Here is a 23,865-nt window from a genome sequence, read left to right on the forward strand (position 1 = left end):
TAAGAACAATGGTTAGAAGAATTATGACCTGCAAAACATGGAGTCATTCTCAACAGGCTTGTTGAACCAGTTAGAAATCACATCTTTATTTTCTCACAAGAAAACAGCAAGAGATCTCAATTCAGAAAACACAGAGGACTCCATGGTGTTTCTACTGACACCGAAGTGCTAGAACACTGCAATGAAAGTGCAACAGACCATCAACAAGTCCTTTCTACTGAAGTGCTGACAAAACAGCAACCTAAAGCTCACAGGAGAATTAGAAAAATCTTATTCACTTTTTCAGATTGAATGATACCCACAGAACTGACACTCCGTTTTTAAAGATAGAAGATGACAACAACAAAAATTAAAGGTGTTTCACACATCATATGCTAAAACTGTATTTCCAGTAAGACTGTTATCCTTTTCAAACCTTCCCCCTCCCCCCCCCATATACAAAAGAAGCTTTGGAAAGTTTTGTGAGGCTCACTCCATGTCCTATGCTTCTATACATTTCACAGAGAAGAACTCAAAAGACCATGATGAATCTGGGGGCACAATACCATAAACAGGTCATCAAAAATTCAGAAGTGTATGCAACTAGATGAAAAAACCATCTCCTTAGAACATCAACAAGATGTATCTTCAATTGAAATACTACACTATGTTTAGACAGTGGCATTCTAAAAGAAATTATCACATTCTGTACATGTTATTTCTCCTTGCTTTAAAAACCAAGCTCGTACTTCTTCACGCCACATACTCAAATCACCTCAAATTCTTTAACATCAACAAAAGAATAGATTAAAAGCTAAAACCTGGGCTGTTTTTCTTCACCACGGATACTCACACTAGTAACATTATCAGAATTTGACCTTAAAAATGTTGTAAGGTATTTTCTTAAGAGTCCTATTATTCCATCATTTATCTGTACTCAAAACATGGTACTAGTTAATGATTTTAAAGAGACACATCCTAGTAAACTGCAAAACACAGAGACTTATAAACCCTATAATAATTGTTTAAGGTCTTTTATAAACAAACTGTTATTTACAATATATGTGGTAAATTTAGTGGATGTTAATGTTTTAACACTTTGGTTATTTACAAACAGTTTGCATTTACTTACAAACAACATTTTCAACATTTTGTAAATATTTATTTTCTCATTGATTCTGTTTTTGCCTTCGGAGTTTTTTGTTCTATTATTACAGAAGAGCGTAGCATTTCAATTGTTGACCAAACAGTAGCTACCAAAGGCAGTTAAGTACATGACAAAAATGGGACTTTTTCCCTGTTACCACCACTTTGTTGCTTTTCTGAAAAACAAGATATTTTACTGATTAATATTTAGTTACTTTAAATGCACATAACGGCTATTTTGCAATGTGCACTGACTTTCAGTCTCTTGGGATACACTTTAGTCTTTACAGTATGTCTTTTATACTCTTGTTTATTACTATCCTGAATCAAATCAAGTTCTTATGAACGCTCTGAAGCTTAAATTGACTTACAGACAAGACTTACGTCTGATATTAACCGGGAATATATGGCTATATTTTTTAAAAAAAAATAAAAATAAAAAAAAATAAAGAGAAGTATTCAAATGCAGATTTTCAATCATTTTAACACAGTTTAGAAGTCCCAGAAGCAACTGTTAGGAGCAGGGCCAGTATCAGATAATCCTTAGCATCTAACTGGATGTTAATTAATGCCTAATATAAATAAATATTCCTCTTGCCAAAGAAATGTAATTTGAAGTAATTGAGAAAAACTGAACAGGCTGTGATAGAAAGAAAAGATTCCCCATACAGTCTACTTACTAGCATGTTTATCTGCAAGCATTATGAGGCTGTTGGAAATATCTCTTCGCCTGTAAAAACACACCACTTTTGCTTCCACGTTTCCATTAGCAGTCTACAATAAAAGGATAAATTGAGTCAGAACGCATCCCTGCTCAGCTGAGTAATACAAATTATACATCCTCTACTTGTAATTTTTCCTCTTATTAGTAGTTCCTACATGAACAGCCAGACTGAAATCAAAATTACTCAAGTAAGTAAGAGCATCCTGACACGGGCCAATCAATTTCACATCAAATTACAGCAACGATTATAGTTATTTACTTGTAAGATTTTATATATTGATCAGTTACTGAGAGATGTAATGCCAGTATCCTGTTAACATAAAAATCCTCAAGAAATACCAGAGCCTTGTAAAGACTTTTTTGCAACCCAGTTTTAGACGGAGATTTCAAAGCACTCCAACACTTCTTTCCAGAACCACCTTTAATAGAACATGGTTTATTTGAAAATTCGCTTCAGCTTACACAGTAAAAGCAATTTAGTTTGCAGTTGTTTTCATGACTCATATCAGTGATCATACTTTACCATGATAACGTAGAGAATCTACTAATATTCAAAGAATTGCACTATCTTTCTTGTTATAAATCGTAAAAAGTTAATTACCTCAAGTTGTTTAAACTCAAGATGTGGCACCAAGAAGTGTCATGTTTTAATTTTCTTATCAAAAAAGAAAGCATCTTATCTCCAGTAAAATGACAACCAAATCATTTCATTGCATATTTGCTCAATACCTTTAACACAGGAATGGCACGCAATTCACAAGTAAGATAACTGGATTATATCTTGGAAACCTCTTCCCCCAAGAAGTCAATATATGACTTAGCTCTACCACCCACAAGCAAGATTAAGTTATAACAATGCAGATTAAAGATAATAAATATTACATTCAGAACTTAACTGGAATCGCTTCAGTTACTGTATATAAAAAATATTGTTCTCTAGTAAGTCCAAAATGATTTGCCATGTACAATCTGAGTTGATGTAGTGCTGGACAGCACTAGCAAGCAATGTGGTTCGTGTCTGGCGTGACATAGTGTTGTGTCCCATTAATAGGATGAATTTTTACAGTTCAGCTATTTATACCTTATTTTCTAACCACACATGCACGAAATCATCATTTATGACATCATGATAAACATTTCTGTCATTAACTTTTGACACAATTTACCAGTAAGATATAATACTGCTCAACTGAACAGTCAATAAGAGAAAAGCACTTTTTTTTAATGTCTTGGTAGTACGAAAACTGAGAAATACTTGTGCTTTCCCCAAAATGGTACACGGAAAAGGCTTCACACATGCTGCGTGACAATGCACTTAGGATAAAGATAGAATACAGTCTCAATTTGTATTCAGAAAACTGTCCTTCATTCAGAACTACCAATAAGCAATGCAATAAACATACACAGAAGCTGTGTATTGTTATCGGATCACTGAAAAGTCTCACGGACACCCACTTGCTCTTTATGCACATACCCAGAAGGAGACACGTTACATGATCACTATCACTCCAGATAGATTCAGTATCATCACCATATAAAGAACTAAATTTGCTAACTTCCTCAATCATCCACAGGATTGCCTTGGAATTTTTTTTACAGCAAGGTACTCCTGTTCACCAGGAATAATAAACTGGGTGTTTCCTTAGATAACAGGGCAGAATTACAATATATCACACAGCAGTATTTCAGTAACTGAAACTTAAACAAATACATAAGAAATCTCAAGGAAGTAAAAAAAACATTCAGAAAATTCTATCAACAGAAATCTCACAGAAGGCAAATGATTCTCAGCCGCTAAGCAGGAACCTTAGATACTTGCATACCTTGTTAAGCTCTTCAATTCGCCTAATGAGATATGGATTGCTGGAGGAATTTTCAAAATAAACATAATCTGCAATGAAAAAAATGAAAGATGCTGTATTATTTCAAAAATCATATATCTAAAATACATATATGTTTTAGTGCAAAGTTGTTTTTTTTCCCCCTAAAGTTAGAGTGACCTCCAGATGACCTCCAGGGGATCCCTTCCATCCTCAACCACTCTGTGACCAGGGGAGATTTAAGAATAGAGCACTTTGGTGACTTTCTAGATTATGGAAATATTACTTATGTGACATGCGCTATCACACCTTTATTATTACGTGCTGTGGTAGTACAGTTGTCCAAATAAGTAATGTACATTTTGTGATACTTGCTTTGTTGCCATCTCTGCTCAGTAACACGCAAACTATATTAAGCAGTAACAGATCCTCAAGTCATGAGGGTAGTAGGGTTCTTCTGTGCCAAGATCTCTTACAGGATCATTAGAATAGAAATATTTTCATAGACTTTATGGAAATTCGCTCACATCCTGAAAGCTACTGCCATTTAACATTCAAACAAAAAATTGACACGCAACACATTTCCTTCAATAGTTTTCCTCAAAACTTGTTTTTGTCAAATGAAAAAGTAACCATTAAATGCCAACCATACTCCTCTCCGCTCAATACTTGACTTTTGTACCACGCATCTTGCAAATTTTATTTAAAAAAAAATGGCAGGGGACCATAAGAAGGTATAAGATGCAATGCTTTGACGCTACATTACAGTGAAACGGAGCCTCAGGTAGCTCAATTAGCACCAAAAGAAGAGTAAGATCTCTGGATATCGTTCGTAACTGCTTATTAAGATTAAATGAAAAAATTGGGACTTGATGACTTAAGAAGCAAACCCTACCAAGATTTCAACAGCACCACTCCGATAAGGATTACTTCGATGAGTAAAGGCTGATGGGATTACAACCTAAGCGCCCTAATGACGGGGTATGCAGATGGGCGAGGCGTATACACCAGCATGCCTGGGAGCAGATGCAGAAAGCGACTCAAGCTAACAGCCACCATCCCCTGCTGGGCTGCCTCCTCCATCCCAACGCCCAGGAGAGCGGTAGGAGACAACCCGAGCGGTGCACCTGAACCCCAGCACCCGGCGGAGAGCCACGTCCACTCCAACCAGAGCCCGGGGAAAGTTACCCGGGTCAGTTTCAGCAGGTTGAAGGGCTGGAAACCGAATGCTTTTATTTCACACCCACAAGCGGCTCCCGCCGTGTGCCCGGCAGCCATCCACCAGCGGGCAGGCCGGCGAGCTGACAGCCCCCCTGTGGCTGCCCGGGCGGCTTTATTCGGCCCCGGGGAGGCCCGGCCGGGCTGTTCGCGCACCAGGCGGCGCCGAGGCGCTCCCCGCGGGGAAGCGCGGCCGGACGGGCCCGGCCAGGCCGCAGCGGCGGGGCCGGGGGTCCCGACCCCCTCTCCCGGGGGTCCCGGGGCTGCCGCTGGCCGGGCGGGGAGCGGCCGGGCCCGGGGCTGCGGGTGGGGGGCAGGAAGGTGGCGGCGTCCCCGCGGAGGGCGGCGCTGTCCGGCCCCTTCGCTGCCTCCCTCCTTCCCTCCCCGCCGGCCCCGGCCGCCTCCCCCTGCCCGGGCCTGGGCGCCCCGCTGGGGGCCGAGGCTCGGGGGAGGGGGGGGACAAGATGGTGGCCGCTCCGAGCAACCCCCGGCGCCGCGCGGGCGCTGCCCGCTCCCCACCTACCTCCCACTCGGTACATGTTGGCCGCCATGTCTGCGCTCTGCGCCCTCCTCCTCCTCCTCCTCCTGCCGCCGCCGCCGGGCCGGGCTGGGCGAGGAGGGAGCGGCTCCCGCGGCCCCCCCGCCCCGCGTCGCCCCCACCCGGCGCCACCCCTTCCCCGCCCGGGCACAGGAGGCAGCGCAGGGCCGGGGCGGCCGCTTCCGGAGCCGCCCGGTGGGGAAGGGGTTAATGAACGCCCCCCTTCCTTTCCCCTTCCCTTCCTTTCCCTTCCCTTGGGTCCCCCCTCAGGCCCGGCCGCAGGTGGGGCGGCCCCGCTTTGTCCCCGCGACACGCTTCGTGCCGCCTCCGCCCGCCTTCCCCGGCCGGCTCTTTGTGTCCCTCGCAGCCCCGAGGTCTCCCCGCGCCCCCCCCCCCCCGGGAGCTGGCTGCCGCGGTGCGGGGAAAGTTGGCAGCTCCTCGCCCCGCACGCGTGAGCGCGCAGCACCTGTTGGCCGCTTTGCTGGGTGCCCCCCCACGCGCGGCAGGCAGCGGGGAGCATCCCCGGGGAGATCGCTCGCAAACCGTCCGGTTGCGGGGAATGCCTCAAAAAGCAGCGATGTCGGCGCCAGGCCAAGCCGATTTCCCTCTGTTTGTGTGCAGCCTGCACCATCGAGTGCAATCCGTGTTATTTACCAACAACTTGATGCTGCTCTGGCATGCGTCCTTCGAGGGGAAAGGCTTTTTGCCATTTTTCTGTGGATGGTGGTGATTTATTACCTGTTCTGTGCGTGAATCTTGAGCCAAGCTAACATTTCATTGCACCCAGAGCTACAGAAAAGGTGTTCGCTCGACAGCGAGTAAGCTTCCCCAATGTTTCAAATGATCACATCCTCCCCTCCATTTCCCCCTGCAAGTGACTGGCAGAGTAAGGTTTCTTCCACTTTTAGTGCACTTGTAACTTCCTAAGTCACTGCTTCGTGTCAAGGCAACCCAGTACTGAAATCCCTGATATGTACTGAACAACACAACCCAGTACCGAATCCCTGAAAGACGGGGAACTAGCATACAAAACTCACAGCGAGTTCATCTTCTTTAGTAAACAGCCACACATTCATGCCTTGGAAGGAAAAATCTGAAATCTCCCTTTATTTTGTCTCCTGATGTGAACATCTGTGGGAGCTGAAATTGTCTCCCAACAAGTACTTCTGTGGAAGCTGAAAAAATACCCGCAGAAACTCCTTGGAAAGCAGCAGCTCTATCCAGCTGGTTATTTCCAGGCACAATAACACCACCTTACTGGGGACCTAAATAAAAATAGCTAGGAGTTAAATGGTATGTTATTTTTACTCTTGTGGTTTACTGCTTCATTAATAAAACAGAGGTTAAACTTTGAAGGCGAGAGAACGGTTAGTTCAAATAACTGGCTTGTACCAGTCATTATCTATTAAACAAAATGTCTCTGAGAACTTTCCCTCAGCTCAAGCCTGCACTGTGACACTAGAGGAATTTCCCACACTTTGAAGCTTATAATGTGCCCTCCTCCAGCAAGGAGTGCATTTCAATAGAAACAGACTCTCCCTTCCACGATCCAAAGGCACGGCTTATAAGTAAGGAAGACAACTCCTGAAGATACAGAATTTGCCTTTCAAAACCCATGAGAAAACAGGCCAGGAGTCCCAAGCTGCTCCTCCAGGTTGACGTCCTGAAAACAGCAAGATAAAACCTTATTTACAGTTGCCTGGCTAAGGCATGCATAACAGCCGAGATAAATGAAGAATGTCATTTATATACCTTAGTACTCAGTCCCTGGGCCTGATTATTCACACTAATGCAGCTCTGACAGTCAGACTGCACAAACCTGGTGTTCTGCTGCTGTCTTTGAGTAGTTCAAAGTCACTGCTGCAAGCTGAGGAGGGTGGAGACACATCTAGCTGTGCCTGGGTACTGGGCTGCAGGACTCAGTGTATTTTACTTTGGTGAAATATATACAAACACTTGCATACAGTTTATTTTCTGTGCTATCTCAGTGCATGGAATGGGAAAAAATAAAACTGTGTAAACATCTTCATTTTTCTAAATTAAATATGATGGAAAATTTAAATGCCCTCGTTTCAACCACAACATTGCTGAGGAAAAAAAAAATCACCTAAGAGCTTTGTCATAACCTGGTAAGTAAACTGCCCTCTGCTACGAACTATGGAATTATTTGTGTTGTTCAAAAGAAACCACAGTTCTGTGGTAACTGCAGTCAATGTTACAAAATAGATTATTCCTATTAGAGACACAGTTTACCCAAGAACCTCATTTGATGACTCTTTTTGGTCATGCCATCCTGTGCAGCCCATCATCCCACCCCACACCTTTGCTGCCCTTCAGCTGGGGAAGTCCTTTTCATCCAGTTTACGGGGCCAGAAAAGCAAAGATGTTCAAAGGAAGTGATCAGAGTTAAAAAAAATAATAATAATAATAACCAAGAAAACCAGAGCAGGGTGTAAGGGACCATTTTTAAACATAGAGCAGGAACTCTGTTCTGTCCCCTTACCAGGACAGTGTCCCTTGCCTTGTCCAGGCCATGTACTCTGTGTTGGCTTTTTTCCTTTAGCTGCAGCAGGTGGATCTAAGTCACATATGTTAAATACCTGGTAAGCTGACTGGAGCTATACAGTTTTCTTGCTTTATTTTAAAAATGTAAGGATTAGATAGGTTGGTTTTTGTTTGTTTTTGTTTTTTTGTTTCATTAGAGATAGCACAAAAAATCACTTTTTCTTCTCATGCAATTTAAGGCTTCTTTCTCACACCTGGAGTTGAATGGATAAAGGGAATGGTAATGTACTATAAGAAAATTTTATTCACGAGTTTTCATTTCATCTCCCTGTAGCTTTTCAGAAACCAAAGGCTGTTTTCAGCCACTGGCAGAACTTTGGCTGCTCACACAAGTTCAGAGGTTTCAGGACAAATTATCAAGGGTTGTTCCATCAGACACAAAAACTCCTCACTCCAATGTTCTCTTCCCACTATTGCAGAGCCAAGACTAGATTTTCAAAAGGTTGTGACAACCTTATCATTTCAGACAGTGGCAGCACAGGGAAGCTCTCCTTAGAGCTGTCGTGCTGTCCTTGTATCCTGTTTTGGGTCCCGAGAATTTAATTTTGAAGGTTCCTGTCCAGTACCTTCTCTACAAATCTTAAAAAAAAAAAAAAAAGCCAAAACAGAAGAACAACACAAACACACAAAACTTGCTTGCAGAAGACACCAGTGCTGAAGATAAATCTTCCTACTAAATAAAACTGACAGTTCAGATGTCTAAAGTAAAATATGTTGATAGCAGCGTGTTTAAGACTGGACTGTTTTTGGCTTCAAAGGTAGAAGCACCATACTGAAATCAACAAAAATGTTGAAGAGTTGCTTGTACCTTAATAAAAGGTGCTCAGCTCCCTGTAGACCTTTCATGGAGACACATCCTCATGCTGATGCAACATAAAGGAAATGGCATTTAAGGTTTCCCATCCTTGGGCCATCCTTACATGGCCTAACTCAAAGGGCGTCAGCTGAGTGTTTCTTTTTGGCATGAGTGATCTGACAACAAAGGAAACATTAAGCAGAGGGTTTATGAGTTCATGCTAAGGGAATGTGGCTGCCCTGTTAGTAAGACTTTGCTACAATGGGTAAGCAGTCTGTATGCTTGAAACCTATGCAAAGAGCTAAAAAATATGAAGAACTTTACAAGATTTCTTATCAGCCTAAACTCCTACTTATACTGAGAGTAACTCATTGCCACAGAGGACTTAGGTAGTTCACAGACTTGTCATATTTGAAGCAAAAATAATATGTAGAATATACAAAGTCACTTAGCATGAACGAACATGCCAGTTAGCACGGCTGTCCATCCATCAGACAGGCTTAAGTACATTCACTTTTTTTTTCTCCACTAATGCAAAGACTCATTGCAAAAGCTCATTAATGAATTTCTAGCAGAAACAGAATTCTTATTGCTATCACTTATTTAGTCACCAGAGAAATACATTTTTCCATTTTGATACTCGTGATTATGTTTATAAAAGCCTTAGATAACATCCATTGTATAAAAGGCATTGTGTAAGATTTTTTAATTTAATTTACTGGAATATAAAATTCACTGTTTATTATCATAAGCAACAGAAAATTTTAGCTGCCTCTACTGAAGAATTAACTAGGTGCAATCTGTAATGGATGCTTCAGTCTCTTTATAAATCAGCAAAAAAAAAAAAAAAGTCCACTCTCTCACAAAAGAAAATCATCTTCTCTTGGCATCAGAAATAATGTTTTTTGTCGACTCTGTGAATCAGATCTCTCAAGAGACTGTTAGCTAAATACAATGTCACTATTTTCATTAAATATGATTTAAACAATAGCTTAAAGTTAATTGCTGAATTATCAGTAGACTGAAGATTTAGATGTTCAATCCAAATCTTAAAGTTGTAAGAATGCCACTAAATCAATGTGTGAATAAAAGCAGTGCTTATGTTGGCAACAAGATATTTTTTGAGTGGCTATTGAAAAAGAGATATTTGGTAATGGTTTTTCAATAAGTATCATACAATTATGTGGATAGATGCTATAGCCTACCGTATGGCACTGCTTTGAACCGATATATAATTTTATTTCCCATAAATCATATGATTGAATTAAGGACATTTTCTGCAAAATAAATCAGACCTGGACTGGTATGTATCTGTCTTCTTTTTCTGACTGCATTGCTTTAACGAAAACCATTCTATCACAAAAGGAAATATTGCTACCATTTTGAGGGAAGGACTGTAAAGTAGGCTTTATTACTAATCTATAAGAAACTACTATTAAAGACTATATGTTGAAGAAATGCACTTCTTTTACTCCACAAGCATAAGTCTCACAGTTTTGCTAATTAACTCAGTAACAGAGTAAAGATCGTATTTAGTAATCAGAGAAAAAAAAATATATATGTATATATGTTCACCCCGAGCTTGTATTACACCTGCCAATGTATTTTGCAGTTCACATCCTAATGGAGAAAAAGCCTAGAGCTCTAGGATTCAGTCTTGTAACCCATTTTGTTTGCTAGAATACATAGGTTCACATCTTACCCCTCGTAAATTCAATGTGAGTTTTGTGGTTGACTTCATTAGGACTAAGATGAGACTAATGTGTACCTTATTTCTGACGTAAGAGAAGCTGAGAATCAGAGCAGCTGGAAGCACGTTGGATGCATTAATCTGCAGCACTCCTAAATTAAGCCATTTTGGCCTTAAACATAATTATACCAGATAGAGATTAAACACACCACACTGGATTTACTCTTTCTCTCTCCCCTTCCCTCAATTGATCTATTTTTTGTGCTAAACACCTGCTAAAAAGCTGTCAAAGGTGCTTAATGACACAGATGTAAGTAGAGTACAGTACATTCATCTGAGCAGAATTAATTTAAGTCAAGGCCTCAGCATCTGTTCAGCTCAGTTTTTCTGGGGATCGAATGATTACAGGCAAGTAACACCCAAGTGCAACTTATTGATTAAGGGTACAGAAGGTCTCTTAGTGCCTTACCATGCCTCTAACCACTGCCTTGCGTTTCCATTATGGAAGGGTTTAACCTAAAATTGTCAGTACTGCTTTTATTTTTAGCTTTGAAGAATCAGAATAATTTCTTCATGCAGGTCAGCATAGTGACCTGACAATTGCTCACTACTCTGTTGGTATAAGAGACATCAATTCTGAATTGGTTGGGTGGATTTCAGGGACACATTTATCACTGGTGCAATACACACACACCTTTTCCTCCTCAGTCAGTGGAATCGTGGCTGCTTACACCCAGCAAATTTCACTTTGTTTTCAAGTGACCTTTGTTTCTAAAAACAGGCAGTGCCACAGAGGAGGTCAGTTTGCCCGCCTGATTAGCAGGCTGCTGACTCCCTGGCTTGCTTCTGCAATCAATGCGCACTCCGACAAGGAGGAGAGCAGCACTCCCAAGCACTGCAGCAATACCGTTACTTTGGAAAGCATCAGTGGTCGCTTTTAGGAGAAGCTGGGTTTTTCATCCGGAGGCAATCACATACCTGGCTGAAGTCAGTGAAACACGCAGCATTCATTCTCTCAGGACCAGAGGAAAGACCTCGTAATGCCCGCTTAGGTAGCCAGATAGCTGCAGATGGCTCCGGTCGCCACACCAGGCATGAGGTGATGACACGAAATATTGCAGAAGGATTGTCTACGAGAGGCTCCCTCGCTGCAAAGCTGGCAGGCTTTTTCTGTTTATTTGTTTTAAATCAGCTATGTGTTATGCCTGGCAAGAAGAAACAAACAGTTTGAAAACCCTGTTCCAGGAGATCTTACATATTTCATAAACGGGAGTATAATGAGGAGTGTAATTTGGATGTGATACCAACTCAAACATCCTGCAAGTTCTGCAGTAATGGTTCCCTGCTTACACCAAGCAGGCACAAGAAGAGTCAGATTTGTGCCAAATAGGCACAAACAGAATAACTGAACAAGTGCCCTTCCTCTGAAGCATCCACATCCAGTAAAAACGCCCCCAGCTATTGCAGTTAAGTCTCTTTGCTCTGTATGGAAGACAGATGCCAATACTACTATCTGATAGGTCTACGGTGTCCATGCTCAGTACATCAAGTTTTACTCTTCTCCCTGGCAAACTGAAGATTTTCGGCTCTCTAATCTTCAGGTTCATTTGTCAGATGAGCTTCTAACTGTTCTTCAAGCTGCACAGCTTGGGTCCCAGTTACTGCTACGAATGGAAATCCATAAAATCCAGATACCTAAAATTAACAGCCTGCAAATTGCTGAGTTTGAATATTCTACAATATTGTCTAGAATAGCAAGGAATATTTTATGTGCTTACAAACAAGTTGCTCTTATCATTATATTTCAATATAAATTAAAAAAAAAAAAGGAAAAAGAAAAAAGTAAGGTACATAAGTCTTTTTCTCCTTACAAAGCTCCACTGGGACACAAAGTACAGCATATAGCTGAGACTAACAGACAAACAGAGCCAAAACTGAATGTTTCCATTCCTCTGTCTTCCTCAAAGCTATCCAGCCAACTACTCTCAAACAGGGAATTGGCAATGAAGAGAATTGCTAGGGGAAATCACAAATTCGTGCTCATCTGGAAGAATATGACCAAAGAAATATCTTTTGCATAATGCTCTTTGAAATAACCTAGATTCCTTGATCCAGTGGCTCTGAAATGGAGCTCTGAAAACACTCCATGCTGCAAGAGCCGCTTTGGGACAGAACTCAGAAGTTCTTAAAAACAAGCAAAAACAAACAAGCAAACAAAACAACAAACACACAGTAGAAAGAAGGAAGGAGCTTTTAGCTTGCATGCATTATGGTGTGTTGGTTTTCTCGTGCTTGTAAATACAAGAATAAGCTACACTGGAATAACCCCCTTTTATACTGACACAGCTATATTCCATTTAGGAATCTGTAAAAGTTTTTAAACTAATGCATATTAACACCAATGGAGAGAAGAAAAACAACCAAACACATACACACACACAAAAAAAAAAAAAAAAAGCAAAACTAAAAGCACCAAAGCAATAAGTTTTTGGGGACTATTTTAACTGAAGCCAGTTCCTGAATTTCATCCGAGTACCAGTTTAGCAGCGAGGTCAAAGTACAAACATCTGTGTACACAAAATGCCCAGAAGACATCAGAGAGAAGACAAACACAGCTCATGCTGCTAAATCGCGTATAGTCTGAGACAGAAGAGGCCTGCTCATGCACATTGCTCAGATCTGCTTCCAGAAGTTCTGGTCGTCTTCCCAAATGAAGACTTACATCCCTTTGAGGACTGGCTGGGTCTGTGAATAAGCCGTGGTCAGCACCCAAAACCATCCCAGCAGGTCTCAGTTCTAACAGGTGCTGAACACCATCTGCTTTCACGAATGTCCATTGAAGATGCATAACATGAAATACAGGTAGAAGGCCCTCCAACTTTGCAGGGCTGGAGAGTACTGTAGAGGTTTTCTTGTAATAATTATTCATAACAGCAGTTCCCCACGGTGTTCTCCATGAAAATAGTTCAAAGTACTGTACCACAACAGGGAGGGGGAAATTGCAATAAAAATATCCTAGCCATAGTGCCTGTCAAGCCTTTCAGAATATGACATTTCTAATGAATATTTTAAGAAGATCGCATGTTTTGATTGAGTTCTTTTTTGGTAGTTTCACTACATTTTGTGATGAGGAAGGTTATTTATGATTGTTTGATGAATATTTTATGCTGAACACAAGTCGTGTGTTTGGCTATCAGCCTTTTCTGTTTAGAAAAGAAAATAACAAATGACTGAATATAGCGTCATGATCTGTCATGAGGAGGGAAGCAGGAGAAGGCGTTTGTGCAGGGGTGTAGTGTTGCCTCCTATAGGATGGCATCCGGATGCCACGGAGTTTACACTACTAAATATGAGATTTCACCATAACTCTTCAGCAAGCTTAATAAAATCTATAAGGCATAGAATAAGTTAAGTTTATGTCATTTCTACCCTTGAAACTTTAAGAGGAGCTCTGCTCAATAGCAATTGTGATTTAAAGGTGACCAGTCATTTTTAAGACTTTATATCTGCAATTTTCCTCATACACCCAAATGCAAAAAAAAAAAAGTATTAACTTACAGTTTAAGACTTGTTTTTAATGGAACAAACTGTGCTGCTGAGCAGCTTCCTTATTCACCTACAGATTTCTATAGTGAAGTATCACAAGGAATGAAAGCAATATTTCCTGCTCTATCAGTTCTTAACAAATTCAGATACATTTCTGAAGGTAGTGCACAGTTCAAGAACTTCATTGTTCAGCTTCGAGCTGTTTCCTAAAAATACTGGGAAACCCCATCACACTGTAAAAATTATTTTCCTACCAAAGAGAACAGAAGTAACTAGACTTTTTCATGATCTTCCTGGAATTTAGTATTAAATCAAAGTATTCACTTTCTGTTGAAGTCTGGTGTTTTGAACAGCGAAGGGTAGTGTTGCTATTTCAGGCACACCGATCTTGCAATCCCCTCTCAGTGCAAGACTTCTGGGCACAGAGAACCCATCATGTCACCATTCATAACTAAAATTTTCTCCATCACTATTTCCATTACCAGCCTCTATTCCAAGGTTTATAACTTGGCAGCGAAAGTTTGTCTTGCAAAGTTTAAGGAACCCAAGAGTTATTTTCTTTTTTGCTACAGAATTATTTCTCTGGTTGTAGGAAACAGAGAGGATTGCTTTTATGTTAAAAAAATACACAAAGAATCGAATGCCTGCAAACAACTGTACCAAGCAACTTGTCTATGAGAACTAATTGTTCTGTTACTCAAAATAGCAGTCTCTTGAGCCAGTTGACCTAAATGGTCACATTTTTTACAATGCAGATTCCTTTCAACGGAATTTGTTACCGCATGCTAAAAAATTACTTAAATACATCGAATCATTGAATATTGGAGTATTAGACAGGCCACCATTATTAGTGATGAAAATGTATTATTTTATTTGTCTTCAGAGACTCGCAAATACTGGGCTATAATTAGCCCTCAGTCGTACCACTGTAAATTCAGAATAACTCTACTGATGCTATTGAGTTAATCCACGTGAATCCCAGTCCTGGGGAAGGCACAGGAACATGGATAAGTGATTACAACATCCTGTGTTGGGCTGAACCTTTAGAGCACAACTGCATGGAGGAGAAGCCATGTCTGCCTGCTCTGCACCCGGTAGGGGACAGGGCAGTAGCAGGACTGCCAGACCTCCCCAGTGCTCAGGAAGGGGGACGCTGGACCACCTCCCACAAACCTGCCACGAAGCTCGGCGTTAGGAATCGCAGCTCCCCAAGCTTATCTTCCTCGTTGACTTTAAGGACTGCTCCTTTGGGAACAAAGTGCAAGAGACTGTAAATAACAATTAAAAAAAAATCAACAGCACAAGTAGACAATCTGATTACATGTTTGGCAGTGCTGAGTATTTTTCACATTATGTTAAATCACTGAAATGGTGAACTTACAAGACAAGAAGATTGTAAGGGATATTCTCCAGCTAATCTGTGGAAATAATAAGAAAGAGCACCAGGCTGTGGCAGATCCCTAGTTCCTGCGGGGACCCAGCCATGGCAACTGTAGGTGGCTTTTGACAGAGAGAGCTCTCCCTAGGGACAGCTGGTGACGGCGTCACATCTTAGAGCACTCTGCGGGCTGAGCAGGGAAATCCTCATAGTCCTGGGCTCCTGGAAAACAGCAGCACAGGACTCCAATCCTATGTTTTAATTGGCACTTCTTACTTGAAAAGGAAGGGAAAAAGAAAAAAAAAAAAGAAAAAAAATCTTTTCCTTCCCCATTCTTATTCTCTTTTGAATAAGAAATACTTTTTAATAGATAAGTTTAAAAAAAAATAAAAAGTTAGGTAGAAGACAGAAAACCGGCAATGTAAATTAGTGAAGTAAAGACAGATCTCAGAATTAAAGATGTAACTATAGCAGGAAAGAAATCAAACAAACAAGGCACTGCAAAAGTGAGATGTGTGTTCCCAGTTTGAAGCCTGTTTGGCAGCACAAATGTTTAAACAGATGAAATTTCTAAAAAAGAAAGAAGAAAGAAGAGTCACATTTAAACCTGCTGGAGAAAAAAAAATGTATTGATCATCTGATAACAATACTTTTCAGAAAATTAAGGAAGCAATATGTTCTTATGCATTGTGGTTTTAATAAGCATGATACCACAGCAGAAAATAATAATAATAATTTTTTAAGTCCCAAATCCCCAAACAGAAAAAAAGAAGCTTCTCCAGTTTCTGTGACAGACCAGAAGAACGCTGCAGTGTCTGGGCAGAGGTTCTGCTAAGGGCAGGAGATTCCGTGGCTGTTCCTGCAGTTCCCCACCTTTTAGAACCAGGGCAATATCGTACTCGTTGAACAGCAACAACATCACAGTATGCCTCATTAAATGCTGTTGAGCTTTTCTAAAAAGACACGTACAATTTTCTTCTTACTAGTTTCAATATTATTGATGTCTTCTGCCTTGTTTTTGCAATCATTAACGCATTCATCCCTATCCCACACCACCCCACACCCCCCCAAAAAAAAAAAAATCACACAAAACAAACACTGCCATGGAGGACATGATTTAGAATCTGAAATGAGTGCTCTGTTTTATTCCAGCTCTTGCAACTGAAAGGCACATCTATAAACCTACCTTGAAACTAACGGTTCAGTCGTACTGAAAATTTACCAAAGATCTTTATCAGAGTAAATTTGCATAGCTCCACAGACTACAGTAATAATTTGCTTCTTAGCCATTATTTCTTAGCCAGGCAAGATTTGTTGTGTTATTAAGACTGTGAAATTTTGTTTATCTGCTGCATCCAGGCTGGAGTCAGTCCTAAGCTGACGGCAAAGTTGCAGCCAAGTCACTGCAGCCTCAGCCGCTAGGCTCCACGGTTTATCCCAGCAGGAAGCCAAGAAATTAGGGGATGTGTAAATTGCTAATGCTGGTTGATCAGCTTTCCATGCTGCAGGTATATCAGTAGGCGAGTCGGAGAGGTATTGACCATTACAGCAGCAGGGGTGGCCCACCCGCAGTTTGCGTTTCAGCGTGACACAGCCACTACCGAGCTCCAAAGCGTCCACGAGCAGCACTAACGCACCCTGCGGTGGCGAAGGAACACATCTCATCCAGCTGCAATTTCATTAGGGGTTTGGCCTGAGTTATAGAGGAATAATGCTGGTGAACCTCTCCTCTGAATCCCACTCCTCCCTCCCCAAGGGGAGCACAGGGAGTCCACCTTCCCCTTCTGTATTAGTGGGGAAAGAGAAATTAACGAATATGTTGCAGCTTCCCAAGAAGGGAATTGGAAAGTGTGACTTGGTTTAAAATGAGGGGACAGGTCAGCACGCAGTTGCTAGCAGAGAAATGGTGAAATAGGCAAAAATGTGTTTAAAAAAAAAACACAAGCTCCTGAAATCAGTAATTGCACAAAATGAAGCTATGGTAGCTTATATCAGAGGAAAATATAGCATAATAACCATAGAGAAATTAGTATCTCTACAGTGCAAAAAGAAAAAATATTTTCTTGTGTCGTTGGTTTAATTTCATGAACTCCTCAGATGTTTTGATCACCTTTCATACATGAGAGTGTTAGCAATCTACTGTATAGTTCTGGTGGGCTCTGCTGCAAGCATCCATACCTGATCCCAAACACCAGCTGTTACATCTGGAAGTCATACATGAACATAGCGTCACGAGGAACATCCTATGTTCATCAAATGAGACTGCAGCTCTTTCTGGCTACAAGCAACATTTCTGGCTGTGCAATGGAGATAACGGTACCATCACTTTCATTTCCCATTCCAGGGTGTAATCTAGTCTCTTGTGTGATTTAGGAAGGAGTCACTTGATCTATGGGGTGAGAAGTTACCGCTCCTGGAGGCGGAGGCCAACTCCCACCAGCGGTGCAGCAGTGAACTTGGGGAACATTGATGTAACTTGCTTAGATGTTGGGAGTGCTCACATAGGCACCTGGGAGGCCTGTGTGCAGCCGCTCACATGCAGCCTAGGATAATACAACCTCTTTGCCAGAAGCAAGAGTACTCTCCAATACATTGCAGGTAAGTCAGATAAGTTACAGAAAGCAACCGAGGGATCTTTAGCTTATATCTGCACAGCAACAAGAGGCAAACTTCCATTTAACATCCTACGGGGTAAACTCGGGCTGGAGCGGCTTTATTGGCTTCCCTGTAACCGTAATGAAGCTACGCTCCAGTTGTTCCTGAAGCCCTTATAATGCAAAGGTTTTAACACCTTGTTGCACTGTAGAATCAGGGCTGCCAATGTCCCGAGGAGGGATATGAACACACCAAGTTCTCCAGCGCTGCTGCGACAGGCTCGGGAAAAGAGAAATCTTACAAAGAGGTCAGATCTTGTTTTCACTGAGAAGCAGAGGATTTGTTTGAACAGAACATAGACACTACTGCTTTATTAACTTTAACTGGATAGGTATTTGACTTCAGTTTTAGTATTTTAGTAACCTAAGCATCATCTTTAAGTTTTAAATAGTTACACAAACATTTATCTATGCAAGCAAGCTTGATCTTTTTTATAAACCAGTGTAGTCAACAGAAAGACTTCCTGGGACTTCTAGAAGAACATGTAGGGCTAGACAAAGAGATGAATAATTCTTTTTACAGATAAAAATCTGAATGTAAGGGATCCAAACAATTAAATTTTGTATCTCCAAGTGTTATATAAGACTTGATTTTTGCATCATTTATGTAGTTTAGTACAATTGAGCAGTCAGTATTTGTGGAGAGCAGTATTTCAGGAGGTAGTATTTCTCCTGTTTTTCAAGAAGCAAGTGAAATTTTTCAGAAGCACCTTTTTAAAGTTTATTTCCATTGAAGCATAAAGTTTGGAGCAGTGTCATAGCAAGATAAGAGTTTCTAAGTCTCCTCTCCTTTCCCCAAGGATGTACACGAAATGGAGAAGTATGCTATATCTCACTAAGGAGCAAAAGATGCTAACCAGTATTTCCAGGAGCTTCTCTTTGAAATATTTTTTCACAAATCCAGTAGAACCCTACTTACAGGACACTACCTCACTGCAGCCAAGTCTCACTTTAATTAGACCTCTGTGCTCATCACCGCCTCTAAACGAGCAGGCAGGGGTACGCGTGCAGCCTCTGCTGGCTCTGCAGGAGCTCTCTGTACCCTCTGCAGCAATGGGATTCAGAGTCCCAGCTGCCTCAATTCCCTTCCCAAAGGCCATAGGTGACCCACTGGTCACTCAGGCATGCCTCCACACCAAGTCCCAGACAACACAGCTTCTACACTTCCAGTCCTGCTCTTCCATGAGGCACAACAGGGACTCAACTTGGTTACCTGAACACAGGCGTGAGGTGTCACCTCTGTGGCATCCAGGACGTCCATAAGAGCTGGCAGACAGGACACTGAAGGCCCCAATAGTGTATGCAATACCCTCGAGTTTTCCCATTCATCTCAAATGACACTAACGTATTATATGCACACATTGAACTGAGCTCCATAGTCTTTGATGAGAATGGGGAGAGAAAAAAAAAAGGCACATAACCTTTTATGTTAGCTAACGCCAAAAATGTAAGATCACGACAAAATAAAATGTATATGCATTCATCTGGCCCAGTTTCTTCCTCTTCTCAGAGAATATTTTGGATTCACCTGCACATATAGCTTCCCCAAATCCCAGTATTTCTCTCCATCTTCTCTGCAGACAGTTTCCCTTCGCCTTGGTAAGCATTTAGTAAAGTATCTCATTGGTGTGAAAATCTATTCCTGTGTTCTTCTCTCCTGTGAAAATATGTTCATGCCTTTGAATTCCCCATTAGCAAGTCTCCTTCTAATTGCCTTCCTCAGGCAAGCAACGTCCTTCTCTCCGTGCTTTCCGTCTTCCTGCCTGGAGTTCAGATGTAACAAACTGGTTGAACCCAGCTAGCAGCAGTCTCTGACCAAGAGGGCTTCCTTTGACCCAGTGATCCTGAAATTTAATCACCTTCAGTAATTAGCCCAGCATCAGGTCCAAGAATCTTTGCTGGGCTTTGTCTGAACGTGGAGGTGACAGACAACAGGGAAGGCAGCCGCGTGTCACACCGAAAAAGCTCGCTGTCTGACCCACAAATTCATCGAGTCCCCAGTATCAAAGCTAATTGCTCACAGCCAAATTTCCCAAACTCTTAGCATGTTTCATGAAATAACTTAGTCTAATTCTAAATGTCAACTGCAGATTGTATTCCGTGCACATGTATATCTATGTGAATACCCAGCTCCCTACTAAATGTCATTCAGCCACTTTTAGCAACATTCATATTCAAAATTATTCAGATCTTTATAAGTGCCTCAGTGACAAGGGAACTTGTACTCTCATGTCAGGTGCCACCGATGATCCAAACTGCATCTGTCATTAGACTTTGTTTTGCAATTATACGTGGCGATTGGCCCCTCTCCTGAGAGGTTTTCTACGTAGCCTGCAAACCACATTGAAGCAGTGGGGCTCTGGTGCAGAGAACTTAGATAACAGCAAAAACATCTAGTGGAAACCATCCCCCCCCCTCCCCCCCGATCTAAACTGAAGATAACTGAAAACACTAGTGCATCCGTGCACGCTGAACCTTTTGAAGCATTTCTTCTATTCTTTATTCATTGCCTCTTCAAGTAATTAGGATAAATATTGCCAAGTATGGTATGTTTAATAATAAAACACATTGTTCCACCCCACCCCCCCAACAATTTTATGTGTGTGCTCCCTGAACAGGAAAATCTTTTGTTCTGTTTGTGCAAGTCTGTCATTTGGGCATCCTGCTCCGCAGCTGGAGCCCCTAGGTGCTGCAGTCCTAAAAACAAACAAGGATCCTGACAGAGGACACCCCACCAAAAGCCGATTTTGCCTGCACTTAAGTCAAGATCACTCGGTAGCTACCTCAGTAGGAACAGATTCTGATCTGGAGTTATGAAAAATGCCCAACATCAAAATATACCAGCTTGTTCACATAAAAGATAGCAGCAAAGGACCTCTTTTTTTCTTTTTTAAAGCAATCATAGTGCTGCACTCAAAACACAGAACAATGGTCTCAGCACGAGGCCAAAAAGATTTGGAAACTGTAGAAAATATTTCAAGTTCATTAAATACCCTTAGGATGCAATAGCACAATATAAGCCATGAAAATAAATGTTGACATACAGAAAGCTATTTTTACATAATGACTATTAATTGTGAAGTTCCTCCTGGGCAGTAAATGATACAACTGTAACACCAGGAGAAGGGTAATTGCTTTGATTCAACATCCCAGTGTGTATTTCCAGAGCATTTAACAACAATAACAACAACAACAAAGCCACACACACAAAAGACAACCCCCAAACACCTGAACAGCTGAACTCAGCTAACTGCTTGAAAGAGGTCTTTGCTATATTTCAGATTAGCAGCCAGCTCAGTCCCTCTAAAGTTTCACTTGAAGCCTTGTACTTTACCATTTAACCTTGAGGCTGAATACTGATTTCTGTGCTGACCTATTTACATGGATTTATTGGCTCACTTTTTTCTTTTTTAAATAATTTGGTTCAATCTTTCAAAACAGGGCAGCCGGAACTTTCAAACACTTCCCCCCCTTCCCATGCATGGCCTTTAAAAATACCTTTTCCTTCTTGTATTGCTAAATGTTTCTCTTTACGGTCACACAAAGTCGTTTTAAGTGCTCTGTCTCTTTTGGGATCTCCATCCTATTTTTCAAGTTTCTTCACTCATAAAATTCAGCAACAAAAGAAAGTTGTTATGCTCACTGAAATTTCCTGAAGAATAAGACAGCTATAACAAGTCAGCTACCGAACTGACACTTGTAACTCCTGAGTAAGTCCTACGAAGCCATTGGAATTTCCACAAATTTACCAGTAAAACTGCTATTTCATAATGACAGCAGCACAACCAATCTGAAAAGGCCACAGATCAGAACACTTGCAGGAAAATTACAAATCCTGTCTAAAATCTGAATTTTTGTTCCTGGTAAATTACTGCTCCTGGTGTGAGAACACATTGCTTACAGCTATGGACACCAGCTAGCTAGAACAAATCTCCTTGATTGAAAGTCAGTAATTATAACTAAAATAAGTAAACTGCAACATGCTAGACTACAGAGAGGAGAAAATCCAGCAACTGGCATTGCTGTTGTCAGGTTAGCTTTGCTTACCGCTGTTATTCTAAAGGAGGAAATCATTGTAGTCCGTGTTTAAAAGAAAGACTCAAATAGAAACACACATAATACCAACCTATAACGCTTCATCCAGTGGTTCACTTGCAAGATAAAGTCTGACTGTAGCATGCCTGGCACTTTACCTGTTCTGCCACACAGCTTCACGGCACAGGAAGCTTTGTCTGTCTCAAAATGATTTCCAGAAAGCACGCTCCAGCACACTTTCATGCAGCTAGCCCATCCTCAGACCCAGTAATTTGGACCATCCTCTCTTCTGCAAACTTGCTACAAAGGATGAAGGGGGTTAAAACATGTGGAGCAGCAAGCATGACAAATTGCAAAGCCAGAAGCACCTGGGTAACTCATTATCGCTGACAGCCCTAGTCAGTTTTTGCTACTTTTTCTTTTTTATTTTTTTTTTAAACCAGATACTCCAGTAACTGTTCCTGGAAGAACGAAGGGCAGTAGCATACCCAAAGAGAGGTGAAGCAGTTTAGAAGCGTATTTGTTGCTTATAAAAATAACCAGCAGGCAAGACACATGAAATAGCTGCAGCTGCTGGAAGCAAGAATCTTTCCAGCTGTGGGGAAAAAAAAAAAGCACCAGAATGACTGAAAAGAGATAAAAACGCCCTTACTGGGGAGCGGCACGCTGACGCGTATACTTTACTACATCCTGCAGTCGGAGTTCGGGTGGCTTTCTTTTCTCCTCGGTCACCCAAGCGAGAACACCGACTAACTGTGACCTCTAGCGGCCGCAGCCGCGCCGTAGGAGGGGAGCTGCCGAAGCCCTTCTGGAGGCACCGTGGGCACTTATCCCAACCTCTCTCCAAGTGCTTTACAGACAGAGGCCAAACAGCGATAAAATAATAGTGCTTAATCGCATTCTCCTTTAAAACAAGCGGCTCTACAGAATCGCACGGCCATCCACGTCTTGTAAGGCATCCTGCAAACCTCAGCTGGGGGAGTAACGTGGCAGCAGCAGCAAAGGCTGCCAAGAGAAATCCCTGAATCTGGAGCAGGAAAGAGCGGGGGCGGCGGAGCACTGCCCTAACCTGGGTGTCCTGTTACAGGCGGAGCCCCTGGGCCACAAAACCTCTGGGATCAGTGGGGAGAAGAGGCACTCACCTGCCCTCTGTCCTGGCAGCACGCCGGCACCTGGAGGCATCGCCCCGAGGGGGAGAGCTCCGGGAGATGCTCCAGGTGGCGGCGAGCATGGGAAAAGGCTCAGCCCTGAAAGCCGGAGTGTTAGGGTACCAGAGAGGGAGAGTGGTGGAAGAGAGGAGCTCCCTGTGCGTGCTGCAGACCCCTGAAATCCAAGCTCTGGAGGGCGGCCCGGGTGGTGCCAGCTGGTGCCCGATGTAAGCCGCGGCGGGGCGTCGGAAAGCCGGCGGGGGGCCGGAGCGGGGCAGGGGGCGCCCGCTGCGCCTTTCGACTCTGCCCGCACGGCAAGGGAGGAGGAGGAGGAGCGCCGCCTCCTCTTCCTCCCCCTCCTCCTCCTCCTCCAGATGTGCGCGGGGCCGCGGGACGCGCTCCCGGCGGCAGCCCCCCGCTGCCCCGGCTGGGGACAGCCCCCCGCGGGAGGCGGCAGCGCCGCTCCGCATCCCCCCGCCCGGGCACCGCCGGCGGCCAACTTCGCCGGGGAGACCCGCCGGGGGGAGACCCGCCGGGGGGAGAGCCGCCTCCCTCCCTCCCTCCCTCCCTCCCCGGTGCCGGCGGCGCCTCTCCCGCCCCCCCGGCTCTCCTCCCTCCCTCCCTCCAT

At 42.6% G+C, this 23,865-nt stretch overlaps 2 protein-coding genes across 11 annotated transcripts in view; both read right to left on the minus strand.

Moving 5' to 3' along the window:
• Nucleotides 1-5,783, minus strand: part of MTA3 (metastasis associated 1 family member 3) — a 199,007-nt gene extending 193,224 nt beyond the window's left edge. For 3 of the 10 annotated variants that reach the window (XM_083828830.1, XM_083828832.1, XM_083828831.1), the window contains exons 1-3: nucleotides 5,411-5,780; nucleotides 3,673-3,740; nucleotides 1,806-1,899 (exon numbers count right to left, since the gene is read on the minus strand). In XM_083828830.1, coding sequence (XP_083684956.1) covers nucleotides 1,806-1,899; nucleotides 3,673-3,740; nucleotides 5,411-5,438 — 190 coding nt within the window. In that variant the 5' untranslated portion in view covers nucleotides 5,439-5,780. Of the gene's footprint in view, nucleotides 1-1,805; nucleotides 1,900-3,672; nucleotides 3,741-4,857; nucleotides 5,313-5,410 lie in introns of those variants that run through there. The other 7 variants (XM_083828826.1, XM_083828827.1, XM_083828833.1 and 4 more) reach the window with 6 other exon arrangements.
• A 721-nt stretch (nucleotides 5,784-6,504) lies between these two features.
• On the minus strand, nucleotides 6,505-23,865 carry LOC310895921 (uncharacterized protein; the record flags this gene model as incomplete). The annotated part of the gene is made up of 5 exons (XM_083827637.1): nucleotides 6,505-6,690; nucleotides 8,799-8,962; nucleotides 11,455-11,681; nucleotides 15,196-15,267; nucleotides 23,232-23,865. The coding sequence occupies 3 exons, from the start codon at nucleotides 23,863-23,865 to the stop codon at nucleotides 11,665-11,667; spliced, it is 723 nt and encodes a 240-aa protein (XP_083683763.1). The 3' UTR covers nucleotides 6,505-6,690; nucleotides 8,799-8,962; nucleotides 11,455-11,664.

This window comes from Anser anser (assembly GCF_964211835.1).
Source record: "Anser anser genome assembly, chromosome: 3".
Lineage (NCBI taxonomy): Eukaryota > Metazoa > Chordata > Aves > Anseriformes > Anatidae > Anser > Anser anser.